Raw genomic sequence first — 21,662 nt, 5'->3', positions numbered from 1 at the left:
TATGATATATGTTTTGTTATCTTACCTCAACATATTTTTATATTTCGGCAATACTTCAAAAAATTGCCAAATTTCAAACCTTTCACTTTGTTAAAGACACCTTCCCTACAATTTGTGACGTTTTGTAAAAATAATACATATATATTACTTTAAAACATTAAACCAGGTCATTCCTTGTCTTAAATCTCCGTTTTATGGTAAATTATGATAAAAAGTGAGAAACAATGCACTACCTAGGTAGCTCGCGGCGACAGACCTCTCGTGGACGGTCTTTAGGCCTAGCCTAGCTAGGCTTAGTTTTGTAGGCCTAGCTGGTAAACATTGGTAACGTACGAACATCGTACACTAGCTATATACATAGCCTGACGTTCTATAGTTGCTGCATTAATTGTCTTTCTTTTTTTGCCAGACTTCGTTGATACAAATTGGGGAAAACCTGGTATTTTCGCTGAAAAGTTATCAATCCGCGCGCAATGCATTTTGGGATTTATAGCGGGCCGCTATATAATTATTAGAATCGACCTATTTTTCACATTTTTAACCATTTAAAGACGAAAAAAGTTATCGCAATAGGACCATATAGTATTATTTTTAGATTAAATATAGTTTGTGATCTTAAAATAGATCTAAAAAATGTAGGGAAGGTGTCTTTAACGTAACTGGTTATTTAAATTAAAGAACGACACAAGGTTAAACTGAATTATAATTTATTATAAATAATATTATTGGATTCTGGCAAGCTTTCCTCAGCATAACATGTTAGTAACATCTATTTACATGATACGCTTCATTTAGACTAACATCTCGTCCTTACAAAACTAGATTATTTTAATTATTACTATTAAAAGAGAAAAAACATAGAATACTGCAATAAAAAGGAAATTTAAAAAAAACAATTAAAAATGACAACAAAACAAATTGTAGTGTTAAAGTGACTAGTTATAATAAAATTGATGTATATTGATGCAGTTTTGTAAGGACAAAATTGAGTCAGTTTACCAAAAAAACAATTTGAAACACCTAACAGATGAGGGCAGTATACAAGTATAGAGTATCGGCAATGAATACTGTATTGAAATTGATATATTCAGTAGTGAATAAGTAAGAAAGGAAGAAGAGTAAAGGTTGAGGGCGGTAGAGGTCAGCAGTGGCGGATCTAGGGGGGGTGAATAGGGTGGCTAGCCACCCCCCTTAATTCTCAAAAAAAAAAAAAAAGATGCAACCTAATCGCGATTGACCGTCGCTAGACGTGGATTAATCTTTTAATTAAGAAGAGTAGGCCTAGCTAGGCCCTACTAGAGCTAGGGTTAGCATTAATAGTTGTGTGTAAATAGGCCTACACAGTGAAAGAGCTAAGAGTTCAATTACTATTATGAATTCAAGAGTTTAAAAAGAAAACACGATTTACAATCTTTGGAAAATACCCATTTTCAAAACACACGCACTCCTAAAACTACCAGCGTCACGTTGTCAAGCTCGCTCCTCGTGTGAATGCTGACGTCATCACTCTCCAAAATACACCATTTTCCATTGCAGTTAATTTCCGCCGCCCTGGTCCGTGTGTGCACAAGCGTTAGCGTGGTATATTTACACCCCTGAGTGGAGTGTAATATCGGGAACTTTTTTCTCGCGCATGAAAGTTTTTTGTATAATATTATGGTATGCAGTATAAACGATAAAAATAAACGAGAAACATGGTGTTCTTTTATTATTTTATAGGCATAAAATAAACATGAAATGTCTTGTATGTACACGGGACGGCCGAAAAAAGTATGTGGCGTATTTGGCGTTTTTTGATTTGTGTTATAGACACGGCGATTACTGCGATCATTGTATACCAAATTACATTGAGTTATTCACCCGGCTGTAGGGTATATATCTCTGAGGTTAACAGACCACCAAAACACGGTACACAACACATGCACTCTATCGAGGCATTTTCGGAGTACCGCATTACCAAATGTTCATTTTGTTTGAAGGTTTTTCGATCAAAGTTTATTATTAGTTCGTCGAAAAAGATCCGTACAGTATTTAGGAAGGATGTATTTAAATTTACATTATGTAATATTTGTTATTAAGTGTGATGGAAACAGTTTCTCTAGCCTATTAAACAGTGTGTAAGCATCTATTTTTTCAAAAATTTTCGGAGCCTCGGGAGGGGGACACCCCCTCCCAAACCCTCCCCCGCTCGGTGCTACGCACCTCGTTTGCCACTTTCGTGGCCACCCCCCCTCGTTAGATCCTAGATCCGCCACTGCTCAGCATAAGTTTAGAGAGTGACCAATAAAGATAAATACTGTACATTGTTTATTATTAATACAGTGTGTTTCTTGTGCTTAGTTGTGGATATTATGCAAGAGGGGAACAAGAGTAGTGGTTGAGAGCAGTAGAGATCATAGCATGATGTTGAAGAATAAAGATACATAAATTGTTCCTGTGTTTAGTTCTGGATATAACAAGGTGTTACAAATGAAATCTATCTCTTAAAGACCCCTTCCCTGCAATTTTGGACGTTTTTTGGAAAATAATACATATATATCACTTTAAAAACATTAAACCATGTCATTCCTTGTCTTAAATGTACGTTTTATGGTAAATTATGATAAAAAGTGAGAAACAATGCACTACCTAAGTAGCTCGCGGCGATCGACCTCTCGTGGACGGTCTCAGGCCTAGCCTAGCTAGGCTTAGTTTTGTAGGCCTAGCTGGTAAACATCGGTAACGTACAAACATCGTACGCTAGCTATATACCTAGCCTGACGTTGTATAGTTGCTGCATTAATTGTCTTTCTATTTTTGCCAGACTCCGTTGATAAATATTGGGGAAAACCCGGTATTTTCGCTGAAAAGTTAGGAGTCTTCCATTTGTTTTGGCTTCACGATCGATCGAAAAGTGGGCGAATTACAGGTGAAAAACAAAAATATCAATCCGCGCGCAATGCATTTTGGGATTTATAGCGGGCCGCTATAATTATTAAAATCGATTTATTTTCCACATTTTTAACCGTTTAAAGACGAAAAAAGTTATCGCAATAGGACCATATAGTATTATTTTTACATTAAATATAGTTTGTGATCTTAAATTAGATCTAAAAAACGTAGGGAATGGGGCTTTAAGTGTTTCAATTTTAATGTATGCAAGTTAAAAGAGAGCAAGACCATTGGTTTAATCTCAGCTTGGGAAATATACAAAGACTTGCAGATCTGAAATCAAACAGCGTCTTCTCTCATTAGCATTTAACTTGCATACTTTAACCTCATCCGCCTCGGCTTGACCTTTGACGAGGTCGAAAACCATTGCTGCGTGCAATGCCCATTAAAGGATTGTAATCTGAAATTAAAAACAATCGGAAATGAATGATAAATAGTTTTTCTTATCAATAATAAACAACTACTGAAGGATACGTTCAGTAACTGGGTTGATTTAATGTAAAATTACTAGCCATGTGCACAACAGTGGCCACGAAAGCTACACTATCAAACAAGTTTGACAAAAAAAGTGTCATGTGCCCTAATATAGTAGTGATATGGCCAAATATGGTAGTAATATGACATCATCATCATTTCCATATATGGGCACATAGTGTAGACAGAGCTTAAGTTGTTAAATTACTCCTCCGTATCATCTTAATTTCATTCAAGCAAATTTTCATATTCAAATTTTAATATTTTTTATATTGTATGAAAAATAATGTGAACAGTTTCTATTTGGTGATTCCAATTATCTAAAAATAAATTTATTTTATAAGGTTTTTAAAAAATAAATATTTTCCCAACATTTTGTCAAATAAATTTTTGAAGGTAACTGAGAGAGGAAATGGTTTAAATACAGTATTATGTTTTTACCATCAGGCCGGAATGTTGATTTAGGCTTAGGTTTCTTTTCTTGACTCGTCGAAACTGGTTCTTCTTCCTAAACAAGGTTTAAAAACGACAAATAATTTCTGTACGGTTTATAAGTTTTGATAAATAATCGCAATTTAAGTAAATGAAACAAAATCACAAAAACAGCCCTAAACAAGGTAAACAAAACTTTTGAATTATTAATTCCTTTTTGAATAAACAAAAAACGAAACTAACCTGCTTGATAGTTTCGCTATCGTGCCTGGACAACTTCTTCAGAAGAAACGACAAATATGTCATTAAACAGATTGACCTCTAGGGGCCAATTCTGTCTAACTAAAAGCTGTCCAAGCAGGAAAAGCTGTCCGAAACTGTCAAGCAGGTTAGTTTCGCTAATTTTTTATTTTTTTAAAAGAATTAATAATTTATGAATTTCCAAAAACAGATGAACATTTTTAATCAAACTTACTTTTGGTTGGTAATGCTTGGAGCGGTAGGCTTTCCCTTGTTTATGGTTCTCCCATTCTTCTATCCTTTGCAATTTTTTCTCCTCTTCTTTCTATAAAACAATTGTCATTAATTTAAGCAAAAATAAATCCCAGATGCCACAATTTAGGGGTTTATAGCAGTACAGTATTTTTAAAGATAAAAAGAATTATTAAACTGTTTGGTTCTAATGCCTCTCCAACTTGATGTCTTTTCACAAACATGCATATCCCCAGGTGTAGTCCCAGTATTGAGTTTGGATCTGGATGTAGGCATCTCTCGAGCCATTTTTTACAAGAAATGCTTACTAATCTTTCTTTCCCCGGGTGTAGTCCCAGAAGAGCCCAATTTCGTGTTCTAGGGGGTTGGGATTATATCAGAGGATATACAATATATTTCTTTATGTGAATTGCTATGACCCTTTTGTTTTGGCTAGTTTTATTGGATTCTATTTTCTCGTTTGATTGTGACTGTATGTACCGATTGCCTTTTGTTTTATTGAATAGTTCTAGTACTAGTTGTCCTATGACCTAGAGGATCGTAGGGGTGTAACAGATGAGATACAGTGCACCACCTTTCATATAGGGGAATTAGTAGTTATCATGATACGATACACAGGCATAAGCCATATCTCCCAGTGGTGCATATCTCCTCTCCGGGTTGATTATTGAATAAAATTGGTTTAAAACCCCATTTTTGTTCATGTTACTTTTTTTCTCTAGACGTTTGAAAAATAGTGTCATTTAAAAACTGCGGGCCCTATTTTTCCATAGCAAAGTTACAAATTGTTTTTTAGCTACCTGCATTTCTCTCTCACAGAGTTCCTTTGCCTTGATATCATTTTCTTCCTGCATTCTCATTAAGGCTTGCTGTCTTCCCTCCTGACGTGCAAGAGCAGTTTTAGTATCTAAACAAAAAATACAAATTTGATCCACAATTGAAACTTGAAACAGTTATATAGAACAAAATCATGTTAAAAAATGTTAATTTATATTGTTCTAAAGGGTTATCTCATTAGAATGAAATGCTAAATATGATGAAATAATTCTTAAGTTGAATCCTGGAATAGTATTTAGTAGGCAAATCCTGAGTTTAAATCATGTCCGTTTCGAATTATTTAAAAAAATAGAAACATGACCACAGACCACCTACCATATTTTTTGTAATAATCCCGGTCACTTTTTTCTTTCATCAACTGTGAGATGTTGGATCTAAACCTGTGTCGCAGGTAAAAAATGACAACAACCGCTAATATGACGTACCATCCATAGCTTACAACAATTTCAGTCACTGAAATAGGATATACCGTACATATAAATATAAATAATTATAATTGATAATTTGGTATTCTATTTTAAAACTGTATTATTGAAGATGCGAAAAAAATCTGGCCATTTTATTGTAAAATTTAATCAGATTCCTTTTAGGCTATATCTATAATTTACCCAGCCTTTTTCGTTGGTCTAGAAAAAGACAAACCAACTCAAAATCGACATGGGTGGAAAACTGTAATAATTTTATTTCTTTTTAAAAATAATTAAATATATGCCTAGAGGAAGGCCTATAGGCTATATATATTATTATTAGACTTACTAACTATTACTAACTAATTTAAGACTAAGCCTAGCCTAGGCCTATTCCTAATAAGTAATATAAATCCATAAATATTCATTTGACATTTTTATAATAAATTAAATTGTACCTCTTTTTAAAAAGATCAGGTATATCTAAGTCTAGGGCCTAGTAATTGTTGGCAAATTTTCTAACTAGAGCCTAGTAGTAGGCCTAGAGCTTAGTATAGACTACTGTTTGGTTATAATTATATCTCCCTAATACTTACTAGCCTATACTAGTAGTAGTAGTAGTACTACCTACCTATAGCCTAGCCTACGTTACCACACCGTACCGATCTTTCTTACCTAAATTAAACCCATTAACAAATGATTCTGGTGTTTCATTAACTAATTTTTCTGGGTGCTGCACTGTTACTTGTTCTTCTGGATTCTCAATATTTTGAGCCTCTTCAGCCTGGCCCATATCCATGATTTTTATTTAGAATGTTGACGTGTGATGATGATTTAACAAAAACTTTGCATTTTTTGTTGTTGATAAAGGTCGAAGTTCAGCAGCCCTCCTCCAAACTAATGAGGGCGCAATAGAAAAAAAATAAGAAGCGTGTGAGAAATTTATTCGGTGAAAAAAATAGGACGGGCGGAAAATACAGTTTTACTTTGTTCTTAAAGTGTGTTATGAGAACATCTTTAGGGTTATTTGCAAGAATGGTAAGTGCATATGAATGCCTAACATTTAATTGTTAATATATGAATGTGGATACTTCGATAAATTATAATGATTGAATGCAAACCTGGTTGGTCCCAGGTACGCCCCCTGTAGGGGCGGCGATTATACTCCTCGCACATCAGCTGTGTGCAACAACGCATCATCGCCCTAACCAGAGGCCTAGGCTAGTACTACACATATTATTGGTTTAATTAAATTGTGTATAAATTGTTGGCTGATTATTTAAAGAAATTTCTCTAATGCACCAACATATAGTTCTTAATAATAATACATTTTTCCTACTCTTTTTAGGCGTCTTCAGCTAAAAAAGTAAAATTGAGTGGCGAAGACCGAACACAAAAGTTGGCAGATTTGCTAGCAGCCGGATGGGCAGAAGTAGAAAATAGAGATGCTATTAAAAAAACCTTTATGTTCAAAAATTTCAATCAGGTAGCTAGTATAGACTACTGTACTTGCCTAACCAGAAAATTTCATTTTTTGTTTAAAACATTGCAATTTAAAATGCAACAATTAAAACGGAATTAATTGTTAGCAAACCAGATGTTTTAAAAGCCTCTTTTTTAAATGACTAATTTATACTGGTACCATTTTTAAAGAACATAACATGGTACTTAAACAATAAAAAGTAATACTGGTTGGTATACAGTAAACCACATAGCAGACTCTTAAAAAATAATCTTTGCTTCCCATAGTAGATAAAGAACATAATGATTGATACAAACTTATTTTTATTAGGCCTTCGGTTTTATGTCGCGTACTGCGTTACAAGCCGAAAAAATGGACCATCATCCCGAGTGGTTTAACGTGTACAACAAAGTGGACGTAACCTTGAGTACTCACGATGTGGGAGGCCTTTCAGACAATGACGTTAAGCTAGCCAGTTTTATGGAAACAGCAGCTGCATCAGTGAATTAAACACTATCTCAACCAATCATGTTTTAAAGAAGTGGTCAAAGGTCGTATTTCCTATAACGTTCATGATTACGTAAGGTGATGGCTTATTCTGTAGTTCAACATAACATAATTGAATAAAAACAATTACTCATGTATCCCTATATATATATTTTTGCTATGTTAATAATATCTTTGGGTACAATTTTTATTTATACGTTACTGTGAAATACATTTATTTTTCACATTTAAACTTTATACTACTGTATAATATTAAGGTTATTATTAAGTCAAAAAACAAAGTACAGTAAAAACATATAATTTACAGTGTGAATAGCATTTCTTTTTATTTATTTTGATTCTGGGTGAAATAAAGTTTTTGGGAAAAAAATTCTGACTTGAGACTGAGTATGTTTATTTAAATCTATACTGTTCTGCAATTACATTGGATAACTTTCACATTAGATGGGTGCAAAATACATTTGATCATGGTACAATATTATAGTACTGTATGTAGTAAGAATCTCTGCAAAATTTGTTGGAAAATACAATTGCTAAAACGGTTATCGCAATAAAAAAACACAAAGGAAGGAAAAAGGGAATGAAGAAAGAATTTAACAAGTTGCATTTTCTTTTGACTAAGAAAACCTCTGCAAATACAACTATTTATAACTTCTAAATATTGCATACTTTTACAGTAAAAAAAATGCCTTATTTTTTACAATTCTGAAATACACAATATAAATTTGTTAAACATTGTACATTTTCAACAGAACTGTTATTACTTTTACACAACAGTTTTCTTCCATAGATCAATACATTGATTAATCAATCTCACTATGGAATTAATTGTGATCAATCATGGTGTCAATATAAGGCCACACCCTAACTCGACCTAATCAGCTGACACGCCCGAGTACAGTGCTGTACATGTAATACTGGCAAGACGTCCCAACATAGAAACGTCCAAATCGTAAAAAGTTGATTAATTTATAAATAAAGAATTAAAATGTAGGAGCACCTAGTGATGAGAGTTAACAGGAGATTGAGTGAGTCCAATGTAGAATTTAATGGTCACAAGTCCCATACAGATGGTGAAGAGAGCCTTGACGAGCAGCAGTGTCCATGGGCCTAGACCAGTGGCAAAAACGAGAACCCTGAAAAAAAAAATATTAAAAAAAACCCACTTAACACTGCCTATTCAGCAAGTTTTAATAATCATATTCTAAAGCACTGTATACTGTACACTATCGAACTTTATGGAACAAAAAAATATGATGTGCCCATATGTGGACATAAATGTCATATCACTACCATATTTAAGCATATCATTACCATATTTGGGCACATCACACTTTTGTAGTTTGAGAGGGTAGATAGAGTCCAGCTGGATATACACACTAAATGCTGGTTATTTTAAGCATTTCTATTTTGGTTTGTTTATTGTGTGCAATATGAACTGAACAATATTCATGATTTTGGAGTTTTACTTACTCTACGATTACTGGTTTGTAGCAGACTATACAGAGTAACGTCAATACAGCGGGACGAACAGATTTATTAAGATCGCTACGACTCCAAAGCCAAACCAAAATGGCAGTTGAAATATGTTGAATCTGGAGAGTAAAAATTAGCAAAAGCATTATTATTTATTAATAATAATTTGAGCTAAATATAGTACTGCACTTTATGCAAAATGTCTTGATGCTTTTGACAATAAAAATAAGAAATGTAAATATAAACTTTAAACGGGTGCAGGTCAACTCGGCCCTAAACCGTCTCGGCCAAAGTCAAGTCGGCCTCAAGTCAACTCGGCCAAAAACTAATCCGTCAACTCGGCCTTTAAAAAGTATGGAACGCAAAAAGTGCTAATATAGTACTGTAGTTCATTTATTACAATGGCAGGATATAGTACGGTTAGGCCTACATAATAGACGAAATAAAACGGAAATTTCAATGTAAATTATAACACACTGGCTGATCGTTTTTCGTTTAATTGATAGGTAATTTTTATTTATATTGTTGGTTGGTTTGTCTCAGTAAGAACCCTCAGTAATGTGTTTGTTAGATCTATTTTGAGGATGTTCCCAGAAATAATTGCAAATATTCTTAGAAGGCCTATATATTATATAGATATTATTAGATTAATACAGTAAAATAAAAATGTTTTTTTTTTGTATATATTCTCTCTCAAATTATTAGCAATATGTCACGGTCAAAGTGAATAACTATATTTGACATTAAAATGGTATATTACAGTAACAAAATCTTTTCACACATTTATTGACGATGTCAATCAAACTACCGAAGAGATTATGGAAACAAATTCGGAATGTTCTGTCATGTTAAATTTCTATTGCAATTGTGCGCTATTCAAATTGTTTTTATTACTTTTGTGATTTGATTATAATGGAGAATCCAATGAATACATTTATGGGAAATTAATCTAAAACACACTGAAGAAATCATCATGAATAAATGGTGTATTTTTATTTTGTCAAGCATAAAAACTATACTAAAACACACTGAAGAAATCATCATGAAAAAATGGCGTATTTTTATTTTGTCAAGCAAAAACTAAAACATATTGTTTGAGTCCAAAACAACGGAATTCCTAAACAACATAATATTGCCTTTGCATTCTCATCTGTTTTTTAACACCCACCGCGCCCTGTATTGTTCAATAAAATTGATCACCTAAAGGGGCATTCCCACCGTCCGTACCTGTTCCGTTTCGCGGACGGCGCCGTTTTTTCAACGTGACACGCGCCCGTTCACTGTTCCGTTTTAAACATTCACACCTGTTCCGTTTTGTGACGTTAAAATAGCAGATGATCATCGGATGATAGTGAGGAAGAAATTATTCTTTTTAGTTTAATTAAAGATGATATTACAAAACGGGACACAAGATTCCCGATGATACTGATAGTATAACAACACACACCATGACAAATTCCATGAATCCATAATTAAATACAATTAAATCACAATCACATCCCTATGGACTGTTATGGAAGCAAATTTCTCTCTTCCCATGGTGTACTGTATTAATTATGAATAATTATGAAGTACTAAACGAAATGAAAATAAAAATGTCATACAAAAAAAACCGTAAGGCCTATTTGAAAATAATGCCCATTCATGTCTGGGGTGTGTGTGCATGTAACCTATACCCATAATGCCTATGCAATTTGTTTTCTTGCCTTTTGATTTGTTTTGATTTTAATGTCATTTTATTCTTTTTATATTGATGTATATACAGTTGTAGACCGAAGTATATTGTTTAAATATTATTTTTTTAAATGTCTTCTTCGACAGTTATTCCTGTATACAAAATGTGAAGAAATATTTGTTTATTTCAAACAATATAAATAAATACTACCTATCAATTAATATTATATAATCATTTATATTGAATTTTCCGTTGTATTTCGTCTATTATGTAGGCATAACCGTACTATATCCTGCCATTATAATATTAACTACTATATTAGCACTTTTTGCGTTTCATAGTTTTTAGAGGCCGAGTTGACGGATTAGTTTTTGGCCGAGTTGACGTGAGGCCGAGTTGACGTGGGGCCGAGTTGACGTGGGGCAGAGTTGACTTGGGGCCGACTTGACGTGGGGCCGAGACGGTTTAGGGCCGAGTTGGATCGAAACCTACCAGATTAATGTTAGAATCAAAACTCATTTGAATATACTTCCAATCAAACTCCGTCCCACGAGCACCGACCCATAATGGGAGAAAACGGGTTGAAAGGAGCTCAGCAGTAGCCCATCCTAGACCAGTTATCATAAATTTCATATCACCTCTTCCTGGTATGTTGTTCATTATAAAATATATTCCAACCAGGTCTCCGAAATCTACAGTACACTTCATGATTTCCTGTGGAGAAAATGAGAGAGACTACCAGAAGGCTGAGAATGGCGAGAGGTTATTAGGTCAATCGGGTGTGTGAAGGATTACTCAAAAAGTTATTGCCCGATTTTCATAAGATTTAAAAGGATCGTTTCATAGCTGTATGGGAACATGTGATTCAATTTTCATATGCCTAGGCGGAGGTTGAGTGCCCTTCTAGTTTTTTAATGTTGAAATTAATTTAAATTTCCCATAATTATTGTTAACAGCCAGATGAGAACCTTTAGACAAAAAAAGGAATGATTAATTGGTCTCAAGAATCTGATGACATTCCAATATTTATTTGTAAATATTGTATATACAAATATTATTAAAAATTTTAATTATATAGATATGTCTTCGCCTTACCCCTACTATATCTAAATGAGTTGCAGATACTTCTGTGGCTGGAAAAAATGTTGCTAATATCAGCATCTGTAAGAGAAACACCCAAACTATAGTTTAAAACTTGTGTATAAAACTCTTCAGTAAGTCAATTAAAAAAATGTTAATACAGGGTAGGATTATGTATGGTGAAATTATATACTTTGTGTTTTCAAAGAACTCCAGACAGTATTTTAATATTATTATTAGTCCACAATAAAACAAACAATTATGTAAAACTTACTTTACAAAGCTGTGTGAATAAATAAGCCATACCAGCTTGCACACATTTCCAGAATGCACTATATTCTGACCTAAAAAAATTGAGGAGAAAACAAAATCAATCATATGTCATATTTGCCTAAATTATTAATTATCTAATCCTACTCACTGATTGTATTGTTTATTGTTGGAAAGTAAGGCTAAACTTTCTCTAGTAGGCCTAGGTAGGCCTTTTTAAAGGCGCTACTGCAGTTTCATTCATTGGACTTGATAATGACCCCATGATGGAGTCGAAACGTCGTTCTTTTTTAAGCGTTATTTTTCTATTATGTTAATATGGGTTATTATTTATTTCGTTTAATTATATTATAAATTATAAATAGGCTAGGCCTAGACATCTATTAAAATACTGTAAAATCATAATTCCTATGGATATTAGCTCAAGAAAGGCTATACAACCGGGACATACAAACTAACTGTAACCGTTTATGCGTTGGGCTAGATTCGGCATTCATAGGCCTACACATTTGTGTAGGTCCGACGCGTGTCGTGGTTGGCTTTGTCAGGCAACACGGACACAGAACAGTTCTGACGAGGCCTGGCTATTATGCCTAATCGAGGTTTAATTTTATCATGTTTGAAATAGTCAAATACACTACTTACAGACCAGAACACTTGTAAATAAGTAAATGTGGCAAATACGCCAGAGCAAAGCAATTTCCAAAATGAAAAAGTGTCATTTTACAACGTTTTATTCTACGAAGTATCTACGCTATAAAAAGTACACCGCAGTCGGCAGTCATCAAAATAGTCTTTCATGACCATGCGTTACTGCGCCCCCATTTCACACGTTTCATAGCACGCGTCGTGTTCACACATAATATTTGCGTCTGGATTGACAACTCAGCAAAAGATAAAAAAGGCCGCATGGTGCATCTTGAACAAAAATATATACTGTACAAATGATAGGCCCCAACTTATAAATAGACGGATTGAATGCTTTCAGGATGATGAGGACTAATAATCGATTAATAGCTAATTACTATAAATACCGAAATCATTTGTTGGAATTATTTATATTGGCTCCTGTTAGCCCGATATTCTAATAAATAATAGGCTAACCGTCGATCTTCTAATAAATACCTGTGTATCTGTTATTTTGTTTTAATTTTAAGCATAATTGTGTTACTCTTAAACAAAATTAATACTGTAAATATTCAAATGTAAACATTTCAGCTTTAAGAAAATGTAATATTGAAATAGTTATACATTAAAAGGCCTATAAAGTAGTTTTTTGTTGTTATATAAAGTTGTGGATCTTTTGAATAGGCTGCCATAGTCTGTTACAAGTTTGCACATTAACAAATACTTTTACTGCGCGCATCTATTGTTGGTATTTTAAAGTTTGAACAAACAAATAGGTTACAACATGCAAGTGACCTGGCAGCCGCATGATTTCGCAACAACTGCTAAAAAGCTGCACTGCAAAAGTCAATGTCATCAACCACCAATAGGAAAGCTCAGTATTCTGACATCACCGACGTAAAGTCATCTCGACCAAACGTAGCACGACGCGACGCCTGCTACGTCATTCCGTTCAAAGCCTAAAATACAATTAGAGGCCTACTGCACACGCGTGTTACTTAGCTAGAATAGGAAAAGTTGAGTTAATGTTATAATCATGAATGGGTGTATTAGAAAATCAACTTCTATTTTTAATTCTCTAAAGTAAGTACATTTTAACAGTTATACATTTCAACAGACTATTGATATTTCTATTTAGAATGCGGATAGAATATAAATTGGGCGCGTAGTGTTTAATATAGTCTGCTCTTAAATCTACTTTAAGCCCTGGATTTCGTATCAGACTTCGTATCCAGTGACCTCAATTGGCTGAATCGGTCCAACCCTTTCATTACCCATGTATGCCATGGAATCTACATTCGCATGTTTTTAATAAAAGACAGTAAAATACTAGTTAAATTACAAGAGAATAATGGTCTTGCTATTTAAGTATTTTGCTACTGATCTGTAATATACTAGTTAGGCGAGACGCATAAGGATGTTCCAAAATTGACAAAATGCATTCTTTAGATCTTAACATTATTTATTATGTTTATGTTCACATTTTCTAGATAAATTATTTTTGTGACAAAATATATGTATTTATTAAAAGAATATTTGATAGTATTAATACTATTTTAGCAGTTTCCGTAGAATTCAATGAAAACAACAAATGATGGAAAAGTACTGACAGTTGACCTGCATATGACATTACAAAGAATTGGAATTGCCCTATTGTTCAATCGTTAGTATGGATCGTCTTCGGCCAAAATTGACCTTGTGTGTCCGTCATGGGCGGTTTATAGTTATTCCAAAAGATTATCCACCAGTATTTCAATAGGTGTTGGTAAATTGACCCTGTGGTGTTCAGGAGGAATTTAAATTGTATATTATGGAATAAATAGGCCCTACAAATACCATAAATTAGCATCCCCAAGGGGAGGGAAAAAAAAAAAAAAAAAAAAAATTGGTCAGCTAAAATTTTTAGTAAGATTTGAAAAAAAAAAAGATTATTATTAATTTAGAATATTAATGTTCTTTGTAGAATGTTGCCAGGAGTTTCTTGCACATGTGCTACAGTAGATAAAATAATGAAGAGAATCAAAGTAACGCCATACATTCTGAAAGCAAACCAGTTTACTCGAGGGAATCACTTTACCTCGACTATCACCTATATTTAAGGTCTAAGGATAATTTGAGTTTGGGGAAAAGCTTTAGGAATGTGGAACATTAATGTTGTCAACATGAAACATGATCAAATTATTTTTAGAATATCACAAGAGGCAGCTGCATTGCAAACATGTCGAAACAAATCTAGTGCTGTGGAAACAAAGCCGGCAATTGAAGGAACACGTCCCGAGAAACCCAATGCTGTATCGCGATGCACTTGGCACCTTGGAGTGAACCCAGAGTTGAACCCTCACAATAATGTTAAGATGTAAGTTATTCTGTCAAACTTACTATATTATTGTTAAATTAAGTTTTTTTTGTAACAGCTAGATAAGAACAGGGAATCAAGGATGGCTGTGAGCAGTACGATCAGTGACAACATTGGGTCAAATGGTCAAGTAGAGTATGACAAACAATAGCCTTATCATGCAGTATATACTGTAGTGAGACTTGCATACTATTTTCTTGTTACAATTGTAATAATTTAAAGTAAAATTAAAATATAATCAAATTAAAATCTAATAAAATTTAATTAAAAATAAAATAATAAGATTTAATCAATTTTGAAGGTCTGTTTACGTTTGATACTAGCCATTGAATCAGCAAAACCAAAAAGTCTTCAGTTTTTCTACCTCTTTTATAATTCTTATCCTTTATGTATTTTGAAATTTTAAATTTAATTATCTTTCTTTTCAGAACTACAGTACTTAATTTAAACAGGCATTTACAAGTAAATTCTCGTTGTTTTTCTCCCCGTAGGAAATCTGTATCAACATGTGATCCGTGATTCTAACAGGCTTGTTAGTTACTTGCTGTGATGTTGAGATGTGATCGCTGTGCTATTGCGCAATCAACGTTTACTTCAATCCTAACAATTATTTCTTCTATTTTCAACTTCGTGTATAATATTCCCTAATATTCAACTTGTGGTTTATTTATACTAAAAATGGATATTATATCATTGTTCAATTATAAACTTACAGTAAGTTGGTAAAATGGATAAAATATTTGATAAAGATGTGTTGTCCCTTAACCCTTTGAAGACGTGAGGTTTCTACCCCAAGTGACTGAGGCTAATTAAATAAGGCATTTTTAATAGGTTTTGGAAAAATGCAAAATATATTTTATGACTACAATTGTTGGTTTTATTGTTATGTGAAATGTTTTGGCCTTCCGAACATTTTTTTTAATTTTACCTAGGTCGAAGGTCAAATGCTCAAAAAGTGCAATTCAGTGACCCAAAAAAGTCAACCCGTACATGTACGGGCCTCGCGTCCTGGGACAGTAAATTACCCCGTATGGAATACAGGCCACGTCTTCAAAGGGTTAAACAATCAATATCTATCATAAAATCTAAAAAAGTTATTTGAAAAAAAAAATCGATCAATTAATGGTTTTAACTTTGGTTAATTTTCATTTTTAGTAGACATCTTTTTATATTTGTAAATCTATTTCTGTTTTTAAACTCCAGCTATCCATAAAATAACCAAACAAAAATAAATAACTTAATTATGAAAAAAGCAAAAACAATGTAATATTATCCAAGTAAAGTTTGTTTGCCTTGGTCTGAAATATCTTTGCTAAATGGTACCCTCAAACCAGGACATTTTCTTCTAGTTGTGCTATGATTTCACAAATTTTGATTTATTAGTATTATGTGCTATTATATATCCTTCAATGTTGTGTGATGAACAGGATAGAGTAGAGAAGACTTTAGATGACTCAGAAGAAGCGGTGAAATCGTGGGTTCGACGACATATACTGGACTACCAATACCATCAAAATTACTTCACATTTTTAGTATAAAAGAAACCTTTCAGGGAGTCACTTTTCAGGTCTAATTGCCATCATGGGCTCTGGTGGATGGAAATACAATGCTTGAGAACACAACTTAGTAGCAGCTGGTGCGAACACAACACTTTTAGGTTTACAACCACCAACAACACTATAACTAAATTTTGTTTTCTTAGGCTTGACACTATTCTAAAATGTGCCAGGAGGAGGGTTATAGTGATTTTAAAGTGATTGTTATCAACACCTGAAAAATTTAAGGTTCTTTTTGGAAGCTGCAAGATGAAAGAACCTCTGTTTAAACATGCAACATCAGAGAGAACCTCTTTCTAAACCTACAACCGCCTCAGAGCAAATTTAAATAACTTTATAAAGACCATTTTAGTATAAGAACACAACTAAAGTTGCTGTGGCTGGTGGAAAAAAGTATCATTTCAGTAAAATTCTAGGGTGGGAATTGTGGGCATCATGGGTAGGTTGACGGGAGTTGTAAGGGGTTAACATTGCCATGGCAATGATATCAGCAAGATACTAGATAACAGAATATCCTCATGAATCCAATGGCTCCTCACTGCTGTCCAATCAATTGGCTTATTTTATTGGCCAGGTGCTATTTAAGAACAGACTTGAATTGAATTGGTTTATTGAGGAGGCAGTGCCCTCAATATTTTGAAGCTTTTCCGCCTCAAGAACTAAGGTAATACACAGTGCATCTACTTCTTTTTTCTGAGTTTGATGGCTATTGTGTTTACATATACACAGACATAATGTGTATAAAATCTTCAGTTTCCATGAGCATATACCTATACCTTTTTTAGCATGTTGAAATAAAAAAAGTTTTTTAAAAATGTGCTCTTGTTTAGACCATAGTATACAAATAATAGTACTGTAATGTACTTAATTACTTTCTTAATTTTAATCATATTAACTAATTTTCATTTTTTTTTACAGGAACACATCACTGCTGCCACCAATACTACCAAACATTTTGGCAGCTGCTGGCAACACGCCAATGGTACAACTTAACAAGATTCCATTGGCTGAAGGTGTTCAGTGCCAAGTCCGTAAGTTTTATCCAATGAAAAAGGTGCACTCTAAATTTTAAGTAATCTTATATGGGTAAATTTTGTAAATGGCTGGCAAGTTCATTTTTTCTAATTCTAATTAAAAAACTCACACTTTAAACTTGAGTTTTTATTTTTTCTACCGATACATGCACAAAAATAATTGAAATGTACCAGGAATCATATCTTCTGTATATAATAATTATTACAGTATAATGTAATATTTTTATTACAGTTGGAAAATGTGAGTTTATGAGCTTTGGAGGAAGTGTTAAAGATCGGATGGGAATTCGGATGATAGAAGAAGCGGAAAGAGATGGAAAACTGAAGCCCGGATATACTGTTATCGAACCTACATCTGGAAATACAGGTTTGTTTTTGATTACACCACAGGGATAGATTCTGGGATAACAATTCTTTGAACAACAACAACAACCACCTAGTGAAAAAATCTCAATATTTTTCAATACAAAGGTGTTTCTGTTGCGTTGGTTTGTGCTGTAAAAGGCTACCGGTGTATAATCGTAATGCCTCAACGTATGAGCCAAGAGAAAGCGGACATGATCACTGGCCTAGGAGCCGAGATTGTCAGGACGAATGGCACATCCTTTGAGGATGATGACTCCCATTTCACTGTCGCTAAACGGTTGAATAAGGAGATTCCAAACTCCATTGTTTTGGACCAGTACACTAGCTCGGCTAATGGTTTGGAACACTACGATTCTACAGCTGAGGAGATATGGGCGCAATGTGGTGGTAAAAATTAATTTTTTTTTAAATTTAGATAATTTTTTAATATAGTTTTGATTTAGGTTGTACACACACACACACACACTTCTTTTTCCAAATATTCAGTTATTTCTCGGTACTGTATCTAAATTGTAAATTAAATTGTTTCACATGCAACACCTGTAAAATAGACCATAACCTAATAAACTTTCCATGATACAGGCATCACATGCAATACACATGAGATGCTGTATTACAGAATTTACCTATGGTACTGGACAAATATTTTCATATGTGGAGATATTGTTCAGTCAAAATCATCTAAACCTTTAGGTTTGATATATCAGTGTTTTGTTTTCTCTTCAGGAAACCTTTCAATGGTGATAGCTGGCTCTGGAACTGGTGGTACGTTGACTGGTATTGGACGAAAACTGAAGGAAAGGAACCCCAACATCAAGGTACAGTATGCCAACAACAAAATTTGAGTAGCAAATTACAATGATTTTTGTTGTGTTTTTTTTTATTATGAGTTACCAATTTAATTTCTCCATATTGTATCTCCACATTTCATATGTGTTTACTGTATCATAGTAAAGGTCTATAATGCAGGTGTCGCATGTGAGATACGACTTACTGTATCATAGAATTTTCCTTTTATACTCAGATTACATAAAGTAGGCATATTGCATTTATCCCTTGAATATTTTAGGACCCTACAGGAATCACTGTTTTTGGAAAGTACTAATTAATTCTGGATTTACCCCTGGGTGGGCTTTTAACAGGGTTAATAATACAGTATGATTTAAATTAAATCCATAGACCTAATTTATCCTTTATAAAACATTTTTGTATAGATTATTGGAGTTGATCCCGAAGGCTCATTGGTAGCGTTACCGGATTCATTGAATGTTCTACGCGGAAAGAAACATGAAGTGGAAGGAATGGGTCACGATTTCACACCGACCGCTCTTGATCAGAACGTTGTAGACACTTGGTTTAAATGCAATGATAAAGACTCCTTTCAGATGGCTAGAAGGTTGATCAAAGAGGAAGGTCTCCTTGTGGGTAAGTTAACATATTGTATAGGAAGTCTGAATAATAGATTTTACCAAATAATATACTTTGATAATAAATCCATGTATTTACCTACTGGAAGTATAATACCGATTATACTATAGACAAAATTAAAGCGGAATTGGTAAAATTCCCACCATAATTGCATGAATATAAAGCTTTGTCTACACTATCAAACTTTATTATGCAGCCCAAAAAAAAGGTGATGTGCCCATATATGAACATGTTATATCACTACCATATTAGGGCATATTACTACCATATTTGGGCACATCACACTTTTTTTGTCAAACTAGTTTGATAGTGTAGACAGAGTCCTGAACAGAATGTAGGTATGGAACGCTTATAACATTCTGCTTGTGTACTGTATGTTCTCTAGGTGGTAGCAGTGGTTCTATAGTAGCTGCTGCTTTACACTGTGCCAAGGATTTGAAACCTGATGAGAAATGTGTTGTCATATTGCCAGATTCTATTAGGAACTACATGTAAGTACAAAACACACTAATTCTTATTTATTATATTGTAGAATAACTACTGTATTATCAGGACCCAACAAAGTGTCTGTTATTAATGGGGTTTGCTGTAGTAGTGTTAAAACATATAGGCTCTTGTTTGTTTCACACAGAATGAATTTAACCCTTTAAATACTGTATGGTGTCCCCTGAATAGAGGTGTTGAAAATTCTAATATTTTTAAATATTATTAGTTTAAAAACTACATTCATATTAAAAAAAACTGAGTCTGTAGTTATATCAAAAATAACTTTTGGGCAAAATTCTAAATTAAAAAAAAAGAGGACACTTAGGACATATAGTATTTACATTCCTGCTTGTGATTTCTACTACAAAAAGAGCTGACCCTTGAATTTTGGGTCCATCGACAGGCAAAACGTCTACACTATTAAACTAGTTTGATAGTGTGATGTGCCCAAATATGGAAGTGATATGCCCAAATATAGTAGTGATATGACATGTCCATATATGGGCACATCACATTTGTTTGTCACATAAAGTTTGATAGTGTGGACAGAGCTTTAGACTTTATGCATTGTACTCTATGTTGTTGTGGATAGGTTTCCAACAAATTTTGTTTTTATTTCAGGAGCAAGTTTCTGTCTGATGGATGGATGGAAGAGCGAGGATACTTGTGAAAATTGAATTTTAATAATGTCCAAATATGAGCTGTTTGAATGCTGTAAATAATAAAAAATAAAAAAAATGAAAATAAAATAGATAAACAAGTTGCTTCAACTATAAATTTAAACTCAAGCAATTAAAAATTGCGTTAGTTGTTAAATCATTTCTTTTTGTTATTTAAAAAAATGCTGTATTATCAAAAAGTATTATATCTAGCTAAAGATGTGTAGATTTCCCAGAGCGATTCAAAATGTTGAGTTTACCAAAGTTGTGTTAAAGGCACGGAGGACTGAATGTAAAAAAGGGTAGGGGTTGGGCTAGAGGGTTATCACATTTGTAATTTGATATGTGCCTCGCTTATTTTGAATGCTCATAAATTGGGGAAAATTGCACTCACTTGCAAGATCACAGACTAAATAATAAATAATTTTTGTATTTTTCTGCATAAATTAATGTTTTTGATTTAGTACTGTATATTACATTACTGTTAAATCTAAAACTAAATATTTGTTATTTTTTGGAATAAGTTCCAAATCTTAAAGTGCCTATTCTACAGGTTGCTTGAATACAGTATTAAGCATGTCGTATTAATCAAGTACAGTATGTAGACATTTTTTCTTTTTTATCGGATAATTCCAATTGTAATAGTTAATTAATTTTAAAAACCTAAAATTCAGCGAGTTACAAATATTTCTAAATTTTACATTCACATTTTTAGACATAACAAGCTCATTTAATTTAGTTTTAAAAACATATTAAACATCAGATAATTAACACAACCATACAAATGTTTCCACTACAAATTAACAGTTACTCTATTTTATAGATGTTTTAAACGAGAGATGGGTATTTTTCTATTGTTCATGCATCCCTGCTACTGTCACTCCAGTTTTAGGTTAAATATGTTTTTTTAAGAGCACGTGTTTAAGCACCTTTGCACACGTCAAATTGTTGAGAATACATTATTATATATACATGCATAATCTTAGTTTTTGGAGTTTTTAACTTTTTCATAAGCTATATACACGCACTTAACTTCGGTGTCTACTATATACGATGCGCGTTCCCACTAGGACGCAACCGCAGCGCAAGGGAGTTGACCAATCACAA

The 21,662-nt window shown here is 33.4% G+C and overlaps 4 protein-coding genes across 5 annotated transcripts; 2 read left to right on the top strand and 2 right to left on the bottom strand.

Moving 5' to 3' along the window:
- Positions 1-690: 690 nt before the first annotated feature.
- On the bottom strand, positions 691-6,424 carry LOC140057792 (selenoprotein S-like). Its single transcript, XM_072103530.1, has 6 exons — positions 6,249-6,424; positions 5,482-5,619; positions 5,130-5,236; positions 4,313-4,402; positions 3,847-3,913; positions 691-3,331 (listed from the first exon to the last, which is right to left on the bottom strand). Exons 1-6 carry the CDS (start codon positions 6,370-6,372, stop codon positions 3,258-3,260), a joined length of 600 nt encoding a protein of 199 aa, XP_071959631.1. The 5' UTR covers positions 6,373-6,424; the 3' UTR covers positions 691-3,257.
- A 57-nt stretch (positions 6,425-6,481) lies between these two features.
- On the top strand, positions 6,482-7,809 carry LOC140057800 (pterin-4-alpha-carbinolamine dehydratase 2-like). Its single transcript, XM_072103542.1, has 3 exons — positions 6,482-6,611; positions 6,922-7,059; positions 7,366-7,809. The coding sequence occupies exons 1-3, from the start codon at positions 6,579-6,581 to the stop codon at positions 7,543-7,545; spliced, it is 351 nt and encodes a 116-aa protein (XP_071959643.1). The 5' UTR covers positions 6,482-6,578; the 3' UTR covers positions 7,546-7,809.
- Positions 7,810-7,842: 33 nt separating this feature from the next.
- Positions 7,843-12,849, bottom strand: LOC140057790 (BOS complex subunit TMEM147-like). The gene is made up of 6 exons (XM_072103528.1): positions 12,689-12,849; positions 12,048-12,117; positions 11,789-11,854; positions 11,186-11,407; positions 9,016-9,137; positions 7,843-8,678 (listed from the first exon to the last, which is right to left on the bottom strand). Exons 1-6 carry the CDS (start codon positions 12,763-12,765, stop codon positions 8,543-8,545), a joined length of 693 nt encoding a protein of 230 aa, XP_071959629.1. The 5' UTR covers positions 12,766-12,849; the 3' UTR covers positions 7,843-8,542.
- An 807-nt stretch (positions 12,850-13,656) lies between these two features.
- On the top strand, positions 13,657-21,564 carry LOC140057781 (cystathionine beta-synthase-like). Of its 2 annotated transcripts, XM_072103514.1 has the most exons (9): positions 13,657-13,753; positions 14,859-15,026; positions 17,501-17,613; positions 17,849-17,983; positions 18,088-18,369; positions 18,709-18,800; positions 19,197-19,407; positions 19,796-19,901; positions 20,518-21,564. In XM_072103514.1, the coding sequence occupies exons 1-9, from the start codon at positions 13,707-13,709 to the stop codon at positions 20,564-20,566; spliced, it is 1,203 nt and encodes a 400-aa protein (XP_071959615.1). In that variant the 5' UTR covers positions 13,657-13,706; the 3' UTR covers positions 20,567-21,564. The 2 variants fall into 2 exon arrangements, with proteins under 2 accessions (XP_071959615.1, XP_071959614.1); XM_072103513.1 differs by lacking the exon at positions 13,657-13,753 and having other exon boundaries at positions 14,615-15,026.
- Positions 21,565-21,662: the final 98 nt, after the last annotated feature.

Source organism: Antedon mediterranea, chromosome 8, assembly GCF_964355755.1.
Source record: "Antedon mediterranea chromosome 8, ecAntMedi1.1, whole genome shotgun sequence".
NCBI lineage: Eukaryota > Metazoa > Echinodermata > Crinoidea > Comatulida > Antedonidae > Antedon > Antedon mediterranea.
This window is presented reverse-complemented; position numbering and strand designations above follow the sequence as displayed.